Source organism: Mustelus asterias, unplaced genomic scaffold (assembly GCF_964213995.1).
Source record: "Mustelus asterias unplaced genomic scaffold, sMusAst1.hap1.1 HAP1_SCAFFOLD_342, whole genome shotgun sequence".
In the NCBI taxonomy this organism is placed as follows: Eukaryota; Metazoa; Chordata; class Chondrichthyes; order Carcharhiniformes; family Triakidae; genus Mustelus; species Mustelus asterias.
Genome location: NW_027590302.1, coordinates 380544 through 396849, shown reverse-complemented (window position 1 = coordinate 396849; position 16306 = coordinate 380544). Strand labels below are relative to the sequence as shown.

Genomic DNA, 16306 nt, shown 5'->3' with positions numbered 1-16306 from the left:
CACCTGATGAAAGGGCAGCGCTCCGAAAGCTTGTGCTGCCAAATGAACCCTGTTGGACTTGGGTAAGAGAAAATGCTGGAAAATCTCATACCATATACTTAACTTCAATCGAGACAATTGACGCCCGGGAGACAGAGGCACTTGAATCGCTGCGAACTCGCTGGGAGGCCAATAGTGCCCCGCAGGTCACACAGACGGGGCGAATCCCTTCCCACGCGCGGAGCAGGACAACGGCACTCCCTCCAGGGCAAACGCGTCAGGGGCTGATCTCGCGAGCTGGGCCGCCCCGTCATGAATCAGCGGGGTGGCCAAGCGACTCCCTCCCCACCCCCAGGGCCGGCGGGTAGCCTCCCCCCAGGGCGAACTCGCCGGGGTTCCGGCAGCCGGGGTGGAAGAGCAGGTGGAGGAGGGAGTCCATGCCCACGCAGGGGGCGAAGGTGGGCGCCCGCAGCAGAGCGAACTCGCTGGCGCTGCGGCAGAGAGGGGGGCCGGCGAGCGGCTCCCTCGACGCACCCAGGGCCGGCGGGGAGTACTTCCCGGCGTGAACACGCTGGTGCATCAGCAGGTAGAAGGACTGAGCGAATCCCTTGCCGCACTCGGGGCAGGTGAAGGGGCGCTCCCTGGCGTGGACCACCCGGTGGGCGGCCAGGTGGGAGGACTGGACGAACCCGCGGCCGCACTCGGGGCAGGTGAAGGGCTTCTCCCTGGCGTGGACCACCCGGTGGGCGGCCAGGTGGGAGGACTGGATGAAGCCCCGGCCGCACTCGGGGCAAGTGAAGGGCTTCTCCCTGGCGTGGACCTGGCTGTGTGTCACCAGGTGGGAGGACTGGGCAAACCGCTTGCCGCACTCGGAGCAAGTGAATGGCCGCTCCCCGCCGTGGACTAACTGGTGGGCCACCAGGTGGGAGGATTGAGTGAACCGCTTGCCGCACTCGGGACAGGAGTACTGCCTCTCCCCGCTGTGGACGACCTGGTGAGCCAGGAGGTGGGACGACTGTTTAAACCCCTTCCCGCACACGGGGCAGGGGAACTGCCTCTCCCCGCTGTGGACGGCCTGGTGAGCCAGGAGGTGGGAGGACTGTTTAAACCCCTTCCCGCACACCGTGCAGCTGAACTGCCTCTCCCCGCTGTGGACCTGCTGGTGCGTGGCCAGGTGGGAGGACTGAGCGAATCCCTTCCCGCACACCGTGCAGGAAAACGGTCTCTCCCCGCTGTGGACCTGCTGGTGCGTGGCCAGGTGGGAGGACTGGGTGAATCCCTTCCCGCACTCTGGGCAGGTGAAGGGTCTCTCCTTGCTGTGGACTTGCTGGTGCGTGGCCAGGTGGGAGGACTGAGTGAATCCCTTCCCGCACTCTGGACAGGTGAAGGGCTTGTCTCTGTTGTGTCCCTCCTGGTGAGCCACCAGCTCAGCCGACTGAGAGAATCCCTTCCCGCACTCGGGACAGGTGAAGGGTCGCTCCCTACTGTGTCCCTCCTGGTGAGCCACCAGCTCAGCCGACTGAGAGAATCCCTTCCCGCACTCGGGACAGGTGAAGGGTCGCTCCCTACTGTGTCCCGCCTGGTGAGCCACCAGATCGGCCGACTGAGAGAATCCCTTCCCGCACTCGGGACAGGTGAAGGGTCGCTCCCTACTGTGTCCTGCCTGGTGAGCCACCAGATCGGCCGACTGAGAGAATCCCTTCCCGCACTCAGGACAAGTGAAGGGTCGCTCCCTACTGTGTCCCGCCTGGTGAGCCACCAGATCGGCCGACTGAGAGAATCCCTTCCCGCACTCGGGACAGGTGAAGGGTCGCTCCCTACTGTGTCCCGCCTGGTGAGCCACCAGATCAGCCGACTGAGAGAATCCCTTCCCGCACTCGGGACAGGTGAAGGGTCGCTCCCTACTGTGTCCCGCCTGGTGAGCCACCAGATCGGCAGACTGCATGAATCCCTTCCCGCACACAGAGCAGGTGAAGGGCCTCTCCTTCCTGTGGACCACCTGGTGCGCCACGAGATCAGCCGGCTGAGCGAATCCCTTCCCGCACTCGGGGCAGGCGTGGGGCCTGTCCCTGCTGTGGACCTGCTGGTGGGTCACCAAGTCGGACGCCTGGGCAAAACCCCTGCCACACTCGGGGCAGGCGAAGGGGCGCTCCCGCGTGTGGACCCGTTGGTGCGCCCCCAGGTGGGACGAATGGCTGAATCCCTTGCCGCACTCGGGGCAGGTGAAGGGTCGCTCCTTACTGTGAACTACCTGGTGCGCCCCCAAATGGGACGAGTGAGTGAATCCCTTGCCGCACTCGGGGCAGGTGAAGGGGCGCTCCCTGCTGTGAACTACCTGGTGCGCCCCCAAATGGGACGAGTGAGTGAATCCCTTCCCACACACAGAGCAGGCGAACGGTCTCTCCCCGGTGTGAATGCGCCGATGGGTTTCCAGTGCAGACTGGTTCCTGAATCCCTTCCCGCAGTCCCCACATTTGCACGGTTTCTCCATGGCGGGGAGGTCCTTGTGGTTCTCCAGGTTAGACGATCAGTTGATGCCTCCTCCACACACGCACAGAACACGGGTACAGTCTCTTTCCGCTGAAGAATGGTACAACTTTTGTTCAAACTGGTAAAGTTCTTTCCACAGTCAGTGCACTGGAACACTTTTACTCAGGGGTGTGTGCGTCTGTGTGTCTCTCGATGTTTTTCCAGTCACATTGATGTTTAAAATCATCTGCTACAAATAAATATTTTTCCCTCTAAGTTCAAAGTAGTGTAGGTTCTGATAAACTGAATGACCCTGTCAGCTCTTGATGCGAGATTTTATTCTGCAAGCTCTCTCCATCTGATATCCTGTAAGAAGATTTTACAAAAATAAGTGGACAAAAGTCAGTACAGGATAGAAATTCAGAACAGACAATTCTAGTTTCTATGGAACATTCTGCCCCCTCACAGAGTCATAGAGCATGGAAACAGGCCCTTCGGCCCAACTTGTCCATGCCGCCCCTTTTTTTCCAACCCCTAAGCTAGTCCCAATGGCCCATATCCCTCTATACCCATGATGTGGAGTTGCTGGCGTTGGATTGGGGTAAGCACAGCAAGTAGTCTCATGCAAGTGGTCACACGAGCTTTCGGAGCGATGAAGGAGCAGCGCTCCGAAAGCTCGTGCTGTTGGATTTTAACCTGGTGTTGTGAGAATACTTGCTGCATCGTACCCATATAACTGTCCAAATGCTTTTTAAAAGACAAAATTGTACCCGCCTCTACTACTGCCTCTGGCAGCTCGTTCCAGACACTCACCACCGTCTGTGTGAAAAAATTGCCCCTCTGGACACTTTTGTATCTCTCCCCTTAAACCTATTCCCTCTAGTTTTAGACTCCGTTACCTTTGGGAAAAGATATTGACTATCTCGCTGATCTGTGCCCCTCATTATTTTATAGACCTCTATAAGATCACCCCTCAGCCTCCTACGCTCCAGGGAAAAAAAAGTCCCAGTCTATCCAGCCTCTCCTCATAACTCAATCCATCAAGTCCCGGGAGCATCCGAGTAAATCTCTTCCACACTCTTTCTAGTTTAATAATATCCTTTCTATAATAGGGTGACCAGAACTGTACACAGTATTCCAAGTGTGGCCTTACCAATGTCTTGTACAACTTCAACAACTCTCATTCCCCCCCCCCCCCCCCCCAAAAAGCTGTGAATCTCCATCCCACACACTCTCCCTCCATTCTCACTCTGCTGTGTCTAATATTCACCCTCCCAGTTCTCCTGGAGGTGCTGATTGAGGCTGATTGACAGATCCATGCTCACTGCTTCCTGCCCTGGACACAGAGAGAGCTGGAAATCTCCATGCAGGCTGCCAGACAGATATAGGTCTATCTGAGTGGACTAACAATGTGTGGAATGTACAGACTGGACTCACTTCCTTTCCCTTCAGTTGCTGCAAATCCCCAGTTTCCCCCCAGAATGAGAAAAGAATTGGAAAGGGGGAGAAAAGCAAAGTGTTTTACTCACAGAGGCTGGGGACAGGGGGGGGGTTGGAGTCTGCCTGAAGCTCAATCTCCATTCACACAACAGAGGAAGACCACTGTCGCCATTGCCACAAAGCACACACTCTGATTGGCAGGAGGACCAGCGCGCATCCGGTCCTCCAAGCGCCGCCATTGGTCAATCCGCTGCATGTAGACAATGAAGGGGCGGGACCCGAGCCCACGTGGGGGGGGGGGGGGGAGTGGGCGGGGCTTGGACCGTCAGCCGCCGCGCTCAGCTGGTGTCCAATCCGCGGTGACGCCTCGACGGTTTCCCAGTGCGCAGGCCCCGGGCGCGCGCGCCCCCTTTGCACCTCCTCCTCGAGCCGAGGTGTCCCCCGGGGCAACCGGCTGACGTCACCGGCCAGGCCGAGAAGCCTCTCGATGATCTCCCCCCCCCCCCCCCCCCCCCCGGCCTGGCCCGGGACTGCGCATGTGCGGGGGAGATGGGGAAGCCGCGCATGTGCGGAGGAGAGGGGAAGCTGCGCGCATGTGCGGGGGAGAGGGGCAGCCGCCCGTGTTCAAGGCAGGAAGGAGACTGCGCATGTGCGGGGGGAGGGGGGAAGCTGCGCATGTGCGGGGGGAGGGGGGAAGCTGCGCATGTGCAGGGAGAGCTCCCTTTGTTCCCCATGATGAGGTATTGACCAATGGAAAGTCGGAGGACCGGAAGGAGTCTGGTCCTCCAGCCAATCAGAGCTCCCCCATTGTCTGAATGCGGAAGTGGGACAATGAGCTTGTTCAGCTGCTCACTCCTGCCCAGCAAAGCTGCTGCTCTGGCGGACGGCTTCAACAAGGTGCTGCTCCTGGATGGCCGGGGCCATCTCCTGGGCCGGCTGGCTGCCATCGTGGCTAAACAGGTCTTAATAGGCCACAGAGTGGTGGTGGTGAGGTGTGAAGGGATTAACATCTCTGGCAACTTCTACAGGGCGGCACGGTAGCACAGTGGGTTAGCACCGCTGCTTCACAGCTCCAGGGTCCCGGGTTCGATTCCCGGCTCGGGTCCCTGTCTGTGTGGAGTTTGCACGTTCTCCTCGTGTCTGCGTGGGTTTCCTCCGGGTGCCCCGGTTTCCTCCCACAGTCCAAAGATGTGCGGGTTAGGTTGATTGGCCAGGTTAAAAAATTGCCCCTTAGAGTCCTGGGATGCGTAGGTTAGAGGGATTAGCGGGTAAAATATGTGGGGGTAGGGTCTGGGTGGGATTGTGGTCGGTGCAGACTCGATGGGCCGAATGGCCTCCTTCTGCACTGTAGGGTTTCTATGATTTCTATGAAATAAACTTAAGTATCTTGCTTTTTTGCGCAAGAGGATGAATACTAACCCCTCTCGTGGCCCATGTCACTTCAGAGCGCCAAGCCGGATCTTCTGGAGAACTGTAAGAGGTATGTTGCCCCATAAGACAAAGAGAGGTCAAGCTGCTTTGGACAGACTGAAGGTCTTCGATGGGATCCCCCCTCCGTCCGATAAGAGGAAACGTATGGTTGTGCCAGCAGCCCTGAAGATTGTACATTTGAAGCCAACTCGTAAGTTTGCTCTCCTTGGTCGCCTTGCTCATGAGGTTGGTTGGAAATACCAGGCAGTTACAGCCACGCTTGAAGAGAAGCGAAAAGAAAAAGCCAAGCTTTACTATGAGAAAAAGAAGAAAGTTTTAAAACTGAAGAAAATAGCTGAGAAGAATGTTGAAAGCAAAATTGCCAAGTACACTGCAGTTCTGAAACAATATGGTGTTCTTGTTTAATATATTCACTCAGAGACATTGACAATAAAAGCTACAGAAAAAAATGGTTTAAAAAAAAAGATTGAGCTTCAGACAGGCTCAAACTTCCTCCTGTTCCAACATCTGTGAGTAAAACACTTTCTTTTATCCCCCTTTCCATTTATTTTCTCATTCTGGGGGAAATTGGGGACTTGCAGCAACTGAAGGGAAAGGAAGTGAATCCAGGGAGGCTGCAGACTCTGGAAAGGTTGGCCCAGGTCTCTCTCTCTTAAAGACATTGACATCGTTTGCTCCCTCAGCTTGACACATTTATTTGTCTGGCTAAAAGGATGGTCTCTTTCCTAATGCTCACAATTAAAGGGCTGGTTTCCACAGGCGATGGCTGACATTTAAGAGAATAATAAATTAATATAGACCAGAGATATGTCTAATGTTATGTAGTACAGATTAGATCTGCTATTTATGGTTCTGTAATAAAGTACATTTATTATTATTGGGGACTTGCAGCAACTGAAGGGAAAGGAAGTGAATCCAGTCTGTACATTCCATACATTTTTAGTCCAGTCAGATAGACATAGATCTGTCTGGCCGCCTGCATGGAGATTTCCAGCTCTCTGTGTCCAGGACAGGAAGCAGTGAGCATGGATCTGTCAATCAGCCTCAATCAGCACCTTCAGGAGAATTGGGAGGGTGAATATTAGATACAGCAGAGTGAGAATGGAGGGAGAGTGTGTGGGATGGAGATTCACAGCTTTTGGGGGGAATGAGAGAGGAAAGAATGTTCCATAGAAACTAGAATTTTCTGTTCTGCATTTCTATCCTGTAGTGACTGTGATGACTTTTGTAAACTCCTTTTACAGGATATCAGAAGGTGAGGATTTACAGACAGAAATCTCAGACCAAACGTCACATCAACATCTGACAGAGTCCTCAATTCGTCGGGACCTGAATATCTTCGGTCTTTGAATCTAGAAGGAGGAATGTTTTTCAGTTCTGTCTACTTCAAAAAGCTTTAGACATCAGTGTGACTGGTAAAGCAGCGAGAGTCACACACCCGAGTGAGAGTGTTCCAGTGCACTGAGTGTGGAAAGAGCTTTAACCAGTTACACAGCCTGAAAATACATCGCAGCATTCACAGCGGGAGAGACTGTACCCGTGTTCTGTGTGAGATTTAACTGATTGTTTAACCTGGAGAGTCACAAGGACACCCGCACCATGGAGAAACCGTGGAAATGTGGGGACTGTGGGAAGGGATTCATATCCCCATCTGATCTGGAAATCCATCAACGCAGTCACACTGGGGAGAGGCTGTTCACCTGTTCTGTGTGTGGCTCGAGATTCACTCAGTTATCCATTCTTCTAAAACAGCAGCGAGTTCACACTGGGGAGAGGCCGTTCACCTGCTCTCAGTGTGGGAAGGGATTCTGTTCCCCATCTGATCTGGAAATCCATCAACGCAGTCACACTGGGGAGAGGCCATTCATCTGCTCTGTGTGTGGGAAGGGATTTAGTGTGCCATCCCTACTGCAGAGGCACCAGCGAGTTCACACTGGGGAGAGGCCGTTCACCTGCTCTGAGTGTGGGAGGGGATTCAGTCAGCTCTCCAACCTGCGGACACACCAGCGAGTTCACAGTGGGGAGAAACCCTTCTTCGCCTGCTCTGAGTGTGGGAAGCGATTCACTCAGTCGTGCAGTTTACTGAAACACCAGCCCATTCACACCAACGAGAGACCTTTTAAATGCTCTGATTGTGGTAGCGTCTTTCTGACCTCTTCAGAGCACATTGTCCCACCAGTGCATTCACAGTGAGGAGAGACTGTTCAGCTGCTCTCACTGCGCAAAGAGTTTCAAAACATCATCCCACCTTCAGACCCACCAGCGAATTCACACCGGGGAGAGACCCTACCCCTGTCCCATCTGTGGGAAGAGATTCAATGCTGCATCTAACCTGAAGACACACCAGCGAGTTCACACTGGAGAGAGGCCATTCTCCCGCTCTAGTGTGGGAAGGGATTCACTCTGTTATGTAACCTGCAGAGACACCAGCGACTTCACAACTAACTACAGGAATGGGGCCTTTTTCAAATAAACAAAAACCTGGGAGTCAGCCATTCCCTGTTTTGTAACTCCCGGCACTGCCTTGACCAACCCAAATCGACACGCCGGGTTTAAACTTGGACAAAACCTTAGAAATTAACTGTTCCTTGGTGCATTCTCCATAGCAACGACTTGTTAAAAGTTACTTGTGGTAAACTCACAGTAAAACATATTTGAACAGGGGTCTAAACCAACTTACAGAAACAGTAAGGTTAACTCCCTTCACCACTGTAGCCAGTGAGCTAATGTTTAATACAAAAACGGCCAAACACTCTGTTGAGATAGGCCTGAAGCAAAGGCAATTAGATATATAGATATTCCATTTCATACCAGCAATATACAATACTAATCACAATGGAGTATAACAGTTCGAGAAGCATCATGGGGCTAGCTGACTTGACCACATTCTAGGGGGTATTCAGTAATACAGACACAGGAAACAGCTCACTCCACAGGGACTCCCACTTTAGCCGCCCCCAGGCAGCTGCCTCTGAGTAACTGTTAACAGGGACTGTGGCTAACAGGGACTGTGGCTAACAGGGACTGTGGCTAACAGGGACTGTGGCTAACAGGGACAAGGCAAAGGAACCTATGTCGAGATACAGAGAAGGCCCAAGGACAGTTGATGAAGGGGGTCTGGGAAACATGGGAGAGGAAATCTATCCGTTCATGAGCTGATCACACAACCTCATGATACCCAGTTATTAATTTCATTGGAGCTATATGAAATGTATATAATAATCATTCTGATTGGATTGTGTCCAGCTGGGATGAGCTAAGTAACTGGATATGAATTGATGAATGATGCAAAGAACAGTACAGCACAGGAAACAGGCCCTTCGGCCCTCCAAGCCTGTGCCGCTCCTTGGTCCAACTAGACCAATCGTTTGTATCCCTCCATTCCCAGGCTGCTCATGTGACTATCCAGGTAAGTCTTAAACGATGTCAGCGTGCCTGCCTCCACCACCCTACTTGGCAGCGCATTCCAGGCCCCCACCACCCTCTGTGTAAAAAACATCCCTCTGATGTCTGAGTTATACTTCGCCCCTCTCAGCTTGAGCCCGTGACCCCTCGTGATCGTCACCTCCGACCTGGGAAAAAGCTTCCCACTGTTCACCCTGTCTATACCCTTCATAATCTTGTACACCTCTATTAGATCTCCCCTCATTCTCCGTCTTTCCAGGGAGAACAACCCCAGTTTACCCAATCTCTCCTCATAGCTAAGACCCTCCATACCAGGCAACATCCTGGTAAACCTTCTCTGCACTCTCTCCAATGCCTCCACGTCCTTCTGGTAGTGCGGCGACCAGAACTGGACGCAGTATTCCAAATGTGGCCTAACCAGCGTTCTATACAGCTGCATCATCAGACTCCAGCTTTTATACTCGGCACGGTAGCACAGTGGTTAGCACTGCTGCTTCACAGCTCCAGGGTCCCGGGTTCGATTCCCGGCTCGGGTCACTGTCTGTGTGGAGTTTGCACATTCTCCTCGTGTCTGCGTGGGTTTCCTCCGGGTGCTCCGGTTTCCTCCCACAGTCCAAAGATGTGCGGGTTAGGTTGATTGGCCAGGTTAAAAATTGCCCCTTAGAGTCCTGGGATGCGTAGGTTAGAGGGATTAGCGGGTAAATATGTGGGGGTAGGGCCTGGGTGGGATTGTGGTCGGTGCAGACTCGATGGGCCGAATGGCCTCCTTCTGCACTGTAGGGTTTCTATGATTTCTATGATTTCTATGATTACTCTATACCCCGTCCTATAAAGGCAAGCATACCATATGCGGGGTTTTTTCAGAGACAAAGTATTGCCAAATCTTCAGCTAATACAAAGACTCGCAAAGTCAGTATCCTGGCTAAAGTCTGTATCTTTATTTGACTAACGCACACTGGGAGGGCATTGGGCATCCACTGCCTTGAAGTAGGCAATTTTCCAAAAGCCATATTGGCACCATTCATAACGTGCCTACAATGCAGAGGGGAACACCCGGATGGATATTCGTTCAAACCCCCTCTGCACAGGTGAGAGACCTTTAAATTTCAAAGCCAACGAAAGACCCTTATTCTGCCCAGCAACAGCGCAAAGCTGCATTTTAAACCGGCCTTTGGCCAAGGAAGGTCGGGATATCTGCGGGTCAAGACCGAGAGTGGGCTATATGGCATAACCAGACTATCAATAAAATATTACAGGAATAAAATGGCCAAGGCAGGCAAAGAAACTTAACAAACTAGTTCTTTGAAGAGATAACAAATAGGTTAGACCAAGGAGAGCCAATGGATGTTATCTATCTTGACTTCCAAAAGGCCTTTGACAAGGTGCCTCACGGGAGACTGCTGAGTACAATAAGGGCCCATGGTATTCAAGGCAAGATACTAACATGGATTGACGATTGGCTGTCAGACAGAAGGCAGAGAGTTGGGATAAAAGGTTCTTTCTCAGAATGGCAACCGGTGACAAGTGGTGTCCCGCAGGGTTCAGTGTTGGGGCCACAGCTGTTCTCTTTATATATTAACGATCTAGATGACGGGACTGGGGGCATTCTGGCCAAGTTTGCCGATGATACAAAGATAGGTGGAGGGGCAGGTAGTATTGAGGAGGTGGGGAGGCTGCAGAAAGATTTAGACAGTTTAGGAGAGTGGTCCAAGAAGTGGCTGATGAAATTCAACGTGGGCAAGTGCGAAGTCTTGCACTTTGGAAAAAAGAATAGAGGCATGGACTATTTTCTAAACGGTGACAAAATTCATAATGCTAAAGTGCAAAGGGACTTGGGAGTCCTAGTCCAGGATTCTCTAAAGGTAAACTTGCAGGTTGAGTCCGTAATTAAGAAAGCAAATGTAATGTTGTCATTTAGTGCTAACCACTGTGCTACCGTGTCACGGGCGGCACGGTAACACAGTGGTTAGCACTGCTGCTTCACAGCTCCAGGGTCCCGGGTTCGATTCCCGGCTCGGGTCACTGTCTGTGTGGAGTTTGCACATTCTCCTCGTGTCTGCGTGGGTTTCCTCCGGGTGCTCCGGTTTCCTCCCACAGTCCAAAGATGTGTGGGTTAGGTTGATTGGCCAGGTTAAAAATTGCCCCTTAGAGTCCTGAGATGCATAGGTTAAAGGGATTAGCGGGTAAATATGTGGGGGTAGGGCCTGGGTGGGATTGTGGTCGGTGCAGACTCGATGGGCCGAATGGCCTCCTTCTGCACTGTAGGGTTTCTATGATTCTATGATTATCTCAAGAGGCTTGGAATACAAAAGCAGGGATGTACTTCTGAGGCTTTATAAAGCACTGGTTAGGCCCCATTTGGAGTACTGTGAGCAATTTTGGGCCCCACACCTCAGGAAGGACATACTGGCACTGGAGCGCTCCAGCGGAGATTCACACGGATGATCCCAGGAATGGTAGGCCTGACATACGATGAACGTCTGAGGATCGTGGGATTATATTCATTGGAGTTTAGGAGGTTGAGGGGAGATCTGATAGAAACTTACAAGATAATGAACGGCTTAGATAGGATGGACGTAGGGAAGTTGTTTCCATTAGCAGGGGAGACTAGGACGCGGGGGCACAGCCTTAGAATAAAAGGGAGTCACTTTAGAACAGAGATGAGGAGAAATTTCTTCAGCCAGAGAGTGGTGGGTCTGTGGAATTCATTGCCACAGAGGGCTGTGGAGGCCGAGACGTTGAGCGTCTTCAAGACAGAAATTGATAAATTCTTGATTTCTCGAGGAATTAAGGGCTACGGGGAGGGAGTGGGTAAATGGAGTTGAAATCAACCATGATTGAATGGTGGAGTGGACTCGATGGGCCGAATGGCCTTACTTCCGCTCCTATGTCTTATGGTCTTATGGTAAAAGGAATAAAAGATTAGATTAAATCTCCCTACACACAGCAGGACAAAATGACATTAACACCTAATCTCGCAAGCAGGGAACACAGAAACAAAACAACGAGGTGAATTCAGATAAGGAGACACATAGAGGGGATAATGGGAAACACATTAAAACACCGGGGCAAGAACAGGTAGTCCCATTAACACAAACACACACCATACAAATGCAAATTGACAAGCCTCCCAGAGAACTTCCTGACCCGACAGACCACTTTATACATATTGTAAAAATGCATAATCAAATGTTCCCGCTCGAATTTGGATCCCTATAAAGATCCAGAGCTGATGTGAAAGGGGGGAGATCAACGTGGCCAAGCCACTGTTTCGGAGCTGGTTACGTTGGTTCTCCCTGGGTTCCCAGTAATTGTACAATAAAGAAAAACACTTTGAACGTTGCCTTGCGACTCGACCTCCTTGAATGCACTGGTACAAGGGATTTTTCCCTACAACAGCCTCAATGAAGAGATGGCCCTGAGCATTCCAATACCTCTCTGAAGTTGCAATGCATCCTTCAGGACAATTATACATTTCTCGAGTTCACTTTTCCCGCCTTCCATTAGTTACAAACCAGTCATCATTGGTACAAATCAATCACAGTTAACAGCTATCATATACCTTAGCCAATTGCATTCTACCCTCTGACATCATGGGATTTCATTGGTCCGTAGAATCCGGATGCTTCTTTCCCCCTGACGCTTAGCTACAGGGTTCAAAGGTGCTGTTCCCACCAACTCCCAATGACATCAATGGTCGAGTTAGACAGTTGATATTCCCATGTTTCCCAGTCGGTGGAGTTGTAGACAGTGCGGAGGGGAAGTGGCAGGTTACAGAGGGACATAGATAAGCTGCAGAGCTGGGCTGAGAGGTGGCAAATGGAGTTTAATGCGGAAAAGTGTGAGGTGATTCGCTTTGGAAGGAGTAACAGGAATACAGAGTACTGGGCTAATGGTAAGATACTTGGTAGTGTGGATGAACAGAGGGATCTGGGTGTCCATGTGCATAGATCCCTGAAAGTTGGCACCCAGGTTGATAGGGTTGTTAAGAAGGCGTACGGTGTGTTAGGTTTTACTGGTAGAGGGATTGAGTTTCAGAGCCAGGAGGTCATGCTGCAACTGTACAAAACTCTGGTGCGGCCGCATTTGGAGTATTGCGTACAGTTCTGGTCGCCGCATTATAGGAAAGATGTGGAAGTGTTAGAAAGGGTGCAGAGGAGATTCACCAGGATGTTGATGGGGGGGGGGGGGGGGCGGTTCAGAACAGAGTTGAGGGAGAACTTCTTCTCCCAGAGGGTGGTGAATCTCTGGAATTCTCTGTCCATTGAAGTGGTGGAGGCTTCCTCGTTGAATATGTTTAAATCACGGGTAGATAGTTTTCTGATTGATAAGGGAATTAGGGGATATGGGGAGCAGGCGGGTAAGTGGAACTGATTCGCTTCAGATCAGCCATGATCTTGTTGAATGGCGGGGCAGGCTCGAGGGGCTAGATGGCCTACTCCTGCTCCTATTTCTTATGTTCTTATGTTGCCTGGTATGGTGGGAAAATCGTATGAGGAAAGGCTGAGGGGCTTGAGGTTTTCGTTAGAGAGAAGAAGGTTAAGAGGTGACTTAATAGAGGCATACAAGATGATCAGAGGATTAGACAGGGTGGATAGTGAGAGCCTTTTTCCTCGGATGGTGTTGGCTAGCACGAGGGGACATAGCTTTAAATTGAGGGGTGATAGATATAGGACAGATGTTAGAGGTAGGTTCTTTACTCAGAGAGTAGTAAGGGCGTGGAATGCCCTGCCTGCAGCAGTGGTGGACTCGTCAACGTTGAGAGCGTTCAAATGGTTATTGGATAAACATATGGATGATATTGGAATAGTGTAGATTAGAGGGGCTTTAGATTGGTACCACTGGTCGGCGCAACATCGAGGGCCGAAGGGCCTGTACTGCGCTGTAATGTTCTATGTTCTATGTTTGAGAAGCACTTGCCTATCAGTACAAATTGAACCGCTCTATTCATACTGTGCCTTTGGGAACCCACACTATCCATAACCTCTGCTGATAAAAATATACACATTCTGTGGTTTCATTGTTCCAAAGAATGTGGTTCATCTCACTCAGCCTTCATCCCATCATGCTCTGCAGCAGCCTGCTTTTGGCTAAAGTGTACAGATTGTTTTAAAAATACATCTGAAATACATTTCAAAATCCAAAATACATGTTTGAATCAGGAATACTTGTTCAAATCTCTCTCTTGTTTAAATCTCTTGCTGTGGGTATGCATGTCTTTATGCAGACAGCATCTCTGTTAGTCTGTAAGTCTGATCTTAAGTTAATACACTCAGTGCTAGTAGTTTTATTAGCGTCTTAAATCCCTGATTATTTGAAGTTTCTCTAACGATGATTTTCTTTGTTGGGTGGAGTTGTACATGGTCAGCCCCTGTGGCTTCTCCCTGCTGGCGTAACTCAATAAACTGTTTGTTGATTGAATCAGGCTTGAGTATGGAACGATTCTTCTGGGTTCATTCCCCCCAAGAGGCATCAATGGACATTCGAAAGCCAATGGTGTTGTTCGAATATGGGACAACTTTGACATAGGAAAAAGCACTGTTAGCAAGTTACCTTAAAAAATAAAGTTAAAGTTTATTTAATATTCACAAGTAAGGTTTACATTAACACTGCATTGAAGTTACTGTGAAATTCCCCTAGACGCCACAGTCCGGCGCCTGTTCAGGTCAATGCACCCTAGAACATAGAACAGTACAGCACAGAACAGGCCCTTCGATGTTGTGCCGAGCTTTATCTGAAACCAAGATCAAGCTATCCCACTCCCTATCATCCTGGTGTGCTCCATGTGCCTATCCGCTTGAATGTTCCTAAAGTGTCTGACTCCACTATCACTGCAGGCAGTCCATTCCACACCCCAACCACTCTCTGCGTAAAGAACCTACCTCTGATATCCTTCCAGTATCTCCCACCACGAACCCTATAGTTATGCCCCCTTGTAATAGCTCCATCCACCCGAGGAAATAGTGTTTGAACGTTCACTCTATCTATCCCCTTCATCATTTTATAAACCTCTATTAAGTCTCCCCTCAGCCTCCTCCGCTCCAGAGAGAACAGCCCTAGCTCCCTCAACCTTTCCTCATAAGACCTACCCTCCAAACCAGGCAGCATCCTGTTAAATCTCCTCTGCACTCTTTTCAGCGCTTCCGCATCCTTCTTATAGTGAGGTGACCAGAACTGCACACAATATTCCAAATGTGGTCTCACCAAGGTCCTGTACAGTTAGCATAACCCCACGGCTCTTAAACTCCAACCCCCTGTTAATAAAAGCCAACACACTATAGGCCTTCTTCACAGCTCGATCCACTTGAGTGGCAACCTTCAGAGATCTGTGGATATGAGCCACAAGATCTCTCTGTTCCTCCACAGTCTTCAGAACCCTACCTTTGACACTGTAATCCACATTTAAATTAGTCCTACCAAAATGAATCACCTCACATTTATCAGGGTTAAACTCCATTTGCTATTTTTCGGCCCAGCTTTGCATCCTATCAATGTCTCTTTGCAGCCTACAACAGCCCTCCACCTCATCCACTACTCCACCCTAACCAGCACATCTTTCAGACTGTGGGAGGAAACCGGAGCACCCGGAGGAAACCCACGCAGACACGGGGAGAACGTGCAGACTCCACACAGACAGTGACCCAAACTGGGAATCGAACCCGGGTCCCTGGCGCTGTGAGACAGCAGCGCTAACCCACTGTGCTACCCTGCTGATGCTATTTAAGACAAAGAACAAGCAATTGAAATATGTTACTGCCTGGAATCAAATAGAAATGACTGATTTCTGTTTGAAAGATGTTATGAAGCAAACTGGATAGGATTAAGTAATTGAGGGTAGAAGATAGAGACCGGAAATTAAATGGCAAATAGGAATTGGGGCATTGGATACAATTCAATTCAATGGAATATTTCAATCTGGCACTGATGTATATTCTAATGAAAATAAAGTAGCGACGGGTCTAGTAAATGGACAGCTTTCTCTTAGTGATACTTGTGTCCTTTTCTGTGTTTTGGCAGATCATGTTGCAGCTTTAGAGAACCTTAGTTAGGCCGCAGTTGGAATATACTGTTCAATCAAGGGATTGAGTTTAGGAGTCCGGGGATAATGATGCAGCTATATAAGACCCTCGTCAGACCCCACTTGGAGTACTGTGCTCAGTTCTGGTCGCCTCACTATAGGAAGGATGTGGAAAAGGGTGCAGAGAAGATTTACAAGGATGTTGCCTGGATTGAGTGGCATGCCTTATGAGGATAGGCTGAGGGAGCTCGGTCTTTTCTCCTTGGAGAGACGAAGGATGAGAGGAGACCTAATAGAGGTATACAAGATGTTGAGAGGCATAGATCGGGTGGACTCTCAGAGGCTTTTTCCCAGGGTGGAAATGTCTGCTACGAGAGGACACAGGTTTAGGATGCTGGGGGGTAGGTACAGGGGAGATGTTAGGGGGAAGGTTTTCACACAGAGGGTGGTGGGCGAGTGGAATCGGCTGCCGTCAGTGGTGGTGGAGGCGAACTCAATAGGGTCTTTTAAGAGACTCCTGGATGAGTACATGGAGCGTAATAGGATGGAGGGTTATAGGTAGGT

The 16306-nt window shown here is 50.5% G+C and overlaps 1 protein-coding gene and 1 pseudogene across 2 annotated transcripts; both read left to right on the top strand.

Annotated features, from left to right (window-relative positions):
• The first annotated feature begins 5214 nt into the window (after positions 1 to 5214).
• LOC144486434 (uncharacterized) lies at positions 5215 to 7983 on the top strand. Its single transcript, XM_078204471.1, has 2 exons — positions 5215 to 5828; positions 6564 to 7983. Exon 2 carries the CDS (start codon positions 6919 to 6921, stop codon positions 7510 to 7512), a length of 594 nt encoding a protein of 197 aa, XP_078060597.1. The 5' UTR covers positions 5215 to 5828; positions 6564 to 6918; the 3' UTR covers positions 7513 to 7983.
• Positions 5281 to 5770, top strand: LOC144486436 (large ribosomal subunit protein uL13 pseudogene; annotated as a pseudogene). Its single transcript, XR_013496263.1, has one exon. The product of XR_013496263.1 is annotated as a large ribosomal subunit protein uL13 pseudogene (transcript).
• Positions 7984 to 16306: the final 8323 nt, after the last annotated feature.